Source organism: Arachis ipaensis, chromosome B10 (assembly GCF_000816755.2).
Source record: "Arachis ipaensis cultivar K30076 chromosome B10, Araip1.1, whole genome shotgun sequence".
In the NCBI taxonomy this organism is placed as follows: Eukaryota; Viridiplantae; Streptophyta; class Magnoliopsida; order Fabales; family Fabaceae; genus Arachis; species Arachis ipaensis.
Genome location: NC_029794.2, coordinates 37,539,786 through 37,548,347, shown reverse-complemented (window position 1 = coordinate 37,548,347; position 8,562 = coordinate 37,539,786). Strand labels below are relative to the sequence as shown.

At 36.0% G+C, this 8,562-nt stretch overlaps 1 protein-coding gene across 2 annotated transcripts in view; it reads left to right on the top strand.

Moving 5' to 3' along the window:
- LOC107622871 (DNA polymerase I, thermostable) overlaps window positions 6,907-8,562 on the top strand; it is a 7,587-nt gene continuing 5,931 nt past the window's right edge. The window contains exons 1-4 of one of the 2 annotated variants that reach the window (XM_016324932.2): window positions 6,907-7,222; window positions 7,340-7,493; window positions 7,664-7,743; window positions 8,482-8,520. In XM_016324932.2, coding sequence (XP_016180418.1) covers window positions 7,061-7,222; window positions 7,340-7,493; window positions 7,664-7,743; window positions 8,482-8,520 — 435 coding nt within the window. In that variant the 5' untranslated portion in view covers window positions 6,907-7,060. The remainder of the gene's footprint in view (window positions 7,223-7,339; window positions 7,494-7,663; window positions 7,744-8,481; window positions 8,521-8,562) is intronic. The other variant, XM_016324931.2, reaches the window with a different exon arrangement.

Genomic DNA, 8,562 nt, shown 5'->3' with positions numbered 1-8,562 from the left:
TAGAGTTTCTTTATTAATGACACATGTATTAAGTTAATACTTGCTCCTAGATCACATAGGGCTGTCTTTATGCAGGCATCCCCTAAGGTGCAGGGTATTGATGAGCGGATATTTTATACGCTTTTTGGGGTTAATTTCATATAGTTTAGAGTATGTTTTAGTTAGTTTTTAGTCTATTTCTAGTAGTTTTTAGGAAAAATTCATATTTCTGGACTTTACTATGAGTTGTGTGTTTTTCTGTAATTTCAGGTATTTTTCGGGCTGAAATTGAAGGAACTGAGCAAAAATCTGATTCAGGCTGAAAAAGGACTGCTGATGCTGTTGGATTCTGACCTCCCTGCACTCAAAGTGGATTTTCTAGAGCTACAGAACTTGAAATGGCATGCTTCCAATTGCGTTGAAAAGTAGACATCCAGGACATATAGTAGTAATTAGTATCTATTTTGATTTTATCTCCAATTAAGCTATAGTTTATTTTTCTCATCATCATTAAACATGAATAAAGTAGTAGATCTTTTGAATAAGAAGCAATAAAATTTCGAGTTTTAATAAGAGAAATTCTAATTAATTAAATGTGGTGGCAATGCTTTCTGTCTTCTGAATGAATGCTTGAACAGTGCATATATCTTTTGAATTTGTTGTTTAAGACTGTTAAATATGTTGGCTCTTGAAAGAATGATGAACATGAGACACGTTATTGAGAATCTGAAAAATCATAAAAATGATTCTTGAAGCAAGAAAAAGCAGCAAAGAACAAAGCTTGCAGAAAAAAAAAAGAGAGAAAAAAAAGAGAAAGCAAGCAGAAAAAGCCAAAGCTCTTAAAACCAAAAGGCAAGAGCAAAAAGCCAAAGCCCTTAAAACCAAAAGGCAAGGGTAGTAAAAAGGATCCCAAGGCTTTGAGCATCAGTGGATAGGAGGGCCAAAAAGGAATAAAATCCTGGCCTAAGCGGCTAAATCAAGCTGTCCCTAACCATGTGCTTGTGGCGTGAAGGTGTCAAGTGAAAACTTGAGACTGAGCGGTTAAAGTCAAGGTCCAAGCAAAAAGAATAGTGTGCTTAAGAACTCTGGACACCTCTAACTGGGGACTTTAGCAAAGCTGAGTCACAATCTGAAAAGGTTCACCCGGTTATGTGTCTGTGGCATTTATGTATCCGGTAGTAATACTGGAAAACAAAGTGCTTAGGGCCACGGCCAAGACTCATAAAGAAGCTGTGTTCAAGAATCATCACACTGAACTGAGAAAATCAATAACACTATCTGAATTCTGAGTTCCTATAGATGCCAATCACTCTGAGCTTCAATGGATAAAGTGAGATGCCAAAACTGTTCAGAAGCAAAAAGCTACTAGTCCCGCTCATCTAATTAGAATCTGAGCTTCATTCAAAAACTCTGAGATATTATTGCCTCTCAACCTATTAGTCTTCTATTTTATTTGTCTAGTTGCTTGAGGACAAGCAACAGTTTAAGTTTGGTGTTGTGATGAGCGGATATTTTATACGCTTTTTGGGGTTAATTTCATATAGTTTAGAGTATGTTTTAGTTAGTTTTTCGTCTATTTCTAGTAGTTTTTAGGAAAAATTCATATTTCTGGACTTTACTATGAGTTGTGTGTTTTTTTGTAATTTCAGGTATTTTTCTGGCTGGAATTGAAGGAGCTGAGCAAAAATCTGATTCAGGCTGAAAAAGGACTACTGATGCTGTTGGATTCTGACATCCCTGCACTCAAATTGGATTTTCTGGAGCTAAAGAACTCGAAATGGCATGCTTCCAATTGCATTGGAAAGTAGACATCCAGGGCTTTCCAGAAATATATAATAGTCCATACTTTGCACAAGGATAGATGACGTAAACTGGCGTTCAACGCCAGTCCTCTGCCCAATTCATGCTCTATTGTTTATTTGCAATTCAACTGATAAACATAATTGACTTCCTGACTAAGATTTACAAGATAACCATAGATTGCTTCAAACCAACAATCTCTGTGGGATTCGACCCTTACTCACGTAAGGTATTACTTGGACGACCCAGTGCACTTGCTGGTCATATGTGCGAAATTGTAAGAGAGTCACAATTCGTGCACCAGGTATCATAAAGCTCCCAAGATCTTTGAGTTTCTCTGGTAAATTCTTTTGTATTACTACACTGCATTCTTCAGTGAGGAGGACTGTTTCTGCCTCTCTCCAATCCTTCTTATGACTTAAGATGTCTTTCATGAACTTGGCATAAGAAGGTATCTGTTCAAGAGCCTCAGCAAAAGGGATCTTGATCTCAAGTGTCTTGAGATAATCTGCAAAGCGAGCAAACTGTTTATCTTTTTTCGCTTCGCAAAGCTTTTGAGGATATGGCATCTTGGCCCTGTATTCATCAACTTTAGTTGATGTTGGTTAGATGCCTTCAGAATTGGAAGGGTGTTTAGTAGCTTGCTTAGGAAGGGTCTTATCAGCACTTGCATATATCTGACCATCCCTGGTTAGGCGTTCAACGCCAGGAGCACTGCTCCCTTCTTGGCGTTCAACCCCAGGAACATTGTCCCCTTTTGGGCATTCAACGCCAAGGGTGGATATCCCTTCTTGGTGTTGAACGCCAAGATTGCTGCCCCCTTTTGGGCGTTCAACGCCCGGAGTAAGCACCCCTTCTTGGCGTTGAACACCAATGAGATTCCTCTGTGGGCGTGCGACGTTCTCAGAGGTGTCTTGGACAGCAGTCTGACTATCCTCTGTCAGCTTTTCTTCCTCTGATCTCCTGTTGTTCTGAGGTTGGGTGTTCAATATTTTTCCACTCCTCAGTTGGATCGCCTGACATTCATCTTTTATCTACTTAAATAATTGCTGCCTTGTTTGACTCAGCTGGGCTTCTACATTCCTATTAGAAGCCTGAGTTTCTCGCAAAGCCTCTTGCAATTCCAGCAACTGCTGTGCAAGGGCGTGTAGTTGCTGAGTCAATGGGTCATCTTGTTCTGGAAGGTTAGATTCAGCAGATACTGCCTTAACCTCTCCTTTTAGGGAAGTCTCATCAACAGAGTACAGATGCTGGTTCATGGCAACTATCTTAATAAGTTCGTGAGCCTCTTCAATTGTTTTCCTCATATGTATAAACCCACCAGCAGAGTGTTCTACAGACATCCTAGCCATGTCTATGAGGCAAAAATAAAAGATGTCTAACTGCACCCATTATGAAAATATTTCAGTGGGGCATTTCCTCAGCATTCTTTTATACCTCCCCCAGGCATCATGAAGAGATTCATTATTCTCTTGCTTGAAGCCTTGGATGTCCAACCTTAACTGGGTTAACTTTCTTGCCACCTCTTTGCTTGCCCCTTTTATGGAAAACGGAAAGAGCAGCAGTCTGTAGACATCTTGGTCTACTCCATCACTGTGTACTGTGTCAGCAATTTGTAAAAAGTGTGCCAGAAACTCAGTAGGTTCTTCTTGTGGAAGTCCAGAGTACTGACATTTTTACTGCACCAGAATAATGAGTTGAGGATTTAGTTCAAAATTACTTGCTCCAATGGGAGGTATACTAATACTTCTCCCATGGAAGTCAGGAGTGGGGCCATATAGGACCCCAAAGTTCTTCTGAACTGTTCATTCCCATTTGGGTTCATGGTGAAGAAAGGTAGGAGAGATTGGATGTTAAGAAGTAAAAAGGAAAACTAGAATTAAAATATTTTTATTTAAGAAAGGTGGGAGAGATTGGATATTAAGGAGTAAAAAGGTAAACTAGAATTAAAATATTTTTTCTTTTTGTTTTATTTATTAATTAAATTCGAAAATAAGAGGGAGATTAAAAGCTAATTAATTAAAAAGATTTGAAAATTAAATGGATGATTTTTGAAAAAGAAGAGAGAATAATTTGAAATTGAAAAAGTTTTAAATTTAAAAGAAAAAAAGTAAGTTTTAAAATTAAAAAAGAAAGATAAAGTATGAAAGAATCAAAGATAAGATTTGAAAAGTTCTCACCTCTTTCTATCTCTTCTTGAAAATAGAAGATAGAATAATTAGTTAGGAAGTTTTGAAAAAGATAGAAAGAAAAAACAAGTAACTAATTAAGAAAGATTTGAAAATTAAGATAAGATCCGAAATTTGAATTTGAATTAGGATAAGATAAGATTTTGAAAAATTGAATTTTGAATTTTAAATTTGAAACAAGATAAGATAAAGATTTGAAATAGATTTGATTTTTTTGAAAAGATTTGATTTTGAAATTTAAAATTTAAAACTAAGATAAGGTAAGATAATAATTTGAAATTAAAACTTGAAAATTTTTTTGAAATCTTTGAAAATATTTTGAATAAAGATAGAAAAGATATTTTTTTATTTTTTTTGAATTAATGAAGAAAGAGAAAAATAACAAAAAAACACCAAACTTAAAATTTTTAGATCAAAAGACACTTGTTTTTTGAAAATTGTAAAGAAAAACACCAAAAGACACCAAACTTAAAAATTTTAAGATCAAAACAAGAAAAGAAATAAGAACAACTTGAATACCAAGAAAGAACACTAAGAACAATTTTCGAAAATTCAAAGGAAACAAAGAACACATAAAGGACATCAAACTTAAGAATTGACACTAGACTCAAACAAAAGACACTTTTTTTGAATTTTTTTTTGAAAAGAAAGCAAGAAAGTTTAAAATTTTAATAAGAACAAGAACAAAAGACTCAAACAAAAGATAAAGATCAATAAAGAAAACAAAAGGTTTTGAAAAATTTTTGAAAAGAAAACAAAAGACTCCAAATAAAAGTAAAAAGTACATAATCTAAGCAACAAGATAATCCGGTTGTTTGTCAAATCCGAACAATCTCTGGCAACGGCGCCAAAAACTTGGTGCACGAAACTGGCTTCGCAGAATTCCCACAGATAGACCGGCAAGTATACCGGGTCGTCCAAGTAATACCTCAGGTGATTGTTGGTTTGAGCAAGTAGTGGATACCTTGCAGATCTTAGTTAGGCAGATAGAAATTATAGTTTGTCACGAAAAGCATATAAAACAGATAAATAGAACGTTACTAGATAGATAAGAATTCAATGGTATGAGAACGGTTGAGGCTTCGGAGATGCTTTGTCTTTTCGGATTAACTTTTCTTACTGTCTTCTTCAATTACCTTCTGATTCCTTCAATGGCAGCCGTAAGTGATTAACTCATGTCTTCTCATCAAGTTAACCTCCTCTACTGCAGCAATCTACCACGTTGAGATGACTCATGTCCCCTCATCAAACCACTTCTAGGTTTCTCACTGTAGCAGAAGATGAAGCTCTAAGCAATCCACTCTCCTTCATGATCCTATTTAAGGTGCCACAGACAAGGTAGATCTTCCGGATCAGAAAGTGCTGCTTCTCTGACTCTAGCCTTAATGCCACAGAGACCTCACACACCCATAGTCAATGGAATTTCATGTCACATATCCAAAGTTGCTCAGATGCTCTATTGGAATCCGCAATGCAATCTCTAGCTTTAGTTCAATGCTATCCGGGTCAGGAATCTCACGGAACCCATGTAGAACAAGGGTGATTGTCACAAGTCACCCTTAATTCATAAGATGAAGAACGAGGTTATATAAGAGAATAGAATCAGACATATTGAATTAGAACAGTAATATTATTGATCCATGAAACTCAGCAGAGCTCCTAACCTTAACCTTAGGAGGTTAGTGACTCATACTATACAGCAAATACAACGAAAGGTTCGAATGGGCAAAGATCAAAAGTCCTTAACAATGGTGATCTTTGTTATATTTATACTAGTCTAGTAACTAAGAATTACAGAAAATAAGATAAACTAGTCTTATAGTGCGAAAATTCACTTCTGGGGCCCACTTGGTGAGTGTTTGGGTTGAGCTTGAGTGTCTCCCACGAGCTAGTACCCCTTCGGGGCGTTGAACACTGGCTAGGGACTCCATCACGGGGTTGGATGCCAGCTGCTCCCTTGTGGGCACTGGACGCTTAGGAATAGGGCTGGTGGCTGGCGTTGAACGCCAGTTTTGGGCCTTCATTTCCAAAGCAAAGTATGAACTATTATATATTTCTGGAAAGTTCTGGATGTTAGCTTTCTATAGCTGTTGAGAACTTGCCATTTGGACCTCTATAGCTCTAGAAAAGCTCCTTCAAGTGCACAGAGGTCAGATCCTGACAACATCTACAATCCTTTCTCTATCTCTGAATCAGACTTCTGCTCAAACTCTTCAATTTCAGTCAGAAAATACCTGAAATCACCATAAAACATACAAACTCAAAGTAGAATCCAAAAATGTGAATTTTGCACTAAAACCTATGAAAATATAATAAAACTTAAACAAAATATAATGAAAACTATATGAAAATGATGGCAAAAAGCGTATAAAATATCCGCTCATTAATTATATTTTTGTACAAATATTTACTGTAAATATAACTAATTTATTCATAACTCTACTTTCAGACTTGAAATGAAATGTGTAACAGAGACCACAACATGGTATATCAATTACTTTTCTAATGAGCTTAGTAAAATATTAAGTTGTCGATAAATTTTCATTAGTCTATTGATATAAAGTTTAGTGTAAAACTAATATACTACTATTATAGTTATCAAAAAATTTATAATAATAAAATATTATTTTCAATTTAACATATCAAATTAAAATATAAACTCGTATATTGCGCGTATCTAACACTAGTTACTGCACGTAGAAAGCGAATCCTCCTATGTGATCTTTTGAGAGAGAGGTGCTATTAGTACAAGTCTCTAACCGCAAAATATACAGGTAATTTGTTTCCCTAACCTTTATGCGTCTAGTTTAATGGGCGGGCCGTCGTATTGGCTCAGATTACAATTCGGTCCAAATACAAACATTCCCTACGGCAATTCAAAAAGTGAGCCCATTATGTGGAGCCCAATTGAACAGCTTAACAAGAGTTCCGGATTTTGATTACTGCTCCTTCTTTCTCTTGCTCGTCTCAGACAGAGACACACTTGCAAACTTCTTTGCTCCATTTCGAACACTCTTTATCAATGCTGCTACCAGCTTCAGCTTCAATGCTACTTCCATTTCAGCTTCAACGGTAACTATTCCAAGATACAAATGGCTTGCTGCTATAGGTATCACTGTTTTCTTCTGCACCTTCATTCCCATTGCAGAACCATTCCGCTCCCACCCCGGGCTAATTTCTCAACCGTCGCAACTTCCCTTCGCAATCTTCAACCGCCAAGACCGCTTCGACAACCACGCGCCCTCGTCTACAAGGTGGCCGCACGCGCCAATGTTATTATTTTTATTTTGCTTCTGAAGTATCGCTTCGAAGGTTTATGGTCTCGTTCTCTTGTTTGCTTGCTTACGATTGTTGCGGATTCGTTTCGTTAGGGTTATTGTAGTGCGTCCAGCAACGCGAGTTTGATTCCAGAATCTTTGCAGCTCAGCAATGCGGATATTGCAGTGAACTCTGCCGCTTCCAATGGCAGAGTCATGCTCATTGATGGCACCTCAATAATTCATAGGGCCTATTACAAGCTTTTAGGTATGCAATGTTTTTATTTATTTGCTTACTTTTTGTTATTTTCATTTTGGGAGAAGAGAACTTGGATTATGTGCTGTTTATTGTATTATGTGGATTTTTCCCCTATTTTTTTTTAAAAAAAAAAAGAAAATTGTAAATGAATGTTGTTGTTCCTTTTTGTGGTGTGATAGCGAAATTGCACCATGGTCATCTAACACATGCCGATGGAAATGGAGATTGGGTTTTAACGATATTTACGGCTCTCTCACTTGTAAGTTATATGTATATGTAGATTTTTTTATTTTTTATTTTTTCATTTTAGCTTTTCGAATTGAAAGACTTTTATGTAAAATACTAAATTTAGTGGCCAATTAAAGTAAAGTAGTGTCTATTTGGCACAAATTGATTATAAAACTATTAAAACTATGGTTTAGGATAATTTCTTGTAGCCTATCCTATTCCTGAATTCAAAATTTGAAGGACTGTAAACTTGATTTTGTAGGATGACCGATCTTAGTTTCACTAATTCCTATATTCCCATATGGATTAATAATTATAAATTCTTTGAATAGAAGCATTTTGTTATGTGACAGCATTATGATTTGGGATGGACTATGCACAAGATTAGCAAAGCCATTTGTCTAATTAAATTATGGCACTTCTAGTGTCAGCAAATGCTAAATCACTAGTAGAAAATGCATGGTTTTGTGACGGCTACAATTTTACCAGTTTGCACATTATTTCAATTTCCTCTTGATGCACCTCAGACAATTAATGAGTATTTAGTTTACATCATAGAAACACTAGTGTTTTCTTGATCAAGAAGTGAGAAAAATTATGTTGTGCTCTTGAAAATCCTTCAAGCTTAGTTGCAAGTTTCTTCCATACCTTCCATTGACAATATAACTTGCATCCAATAATTTTGACTGTAATTGAGTATACAGAGAAGTTTCATTTCAGTTGATATGTGTTGTTTTTATCAATATTATTATTGGTTTCTTTTTTGCAGATTATTGATGTTCTGGAGTTTATCCCTTCCCATGTTGTGGTAAGTTTTGTCAATCATGTATTTGTGTGTGTGAAAAAGCAT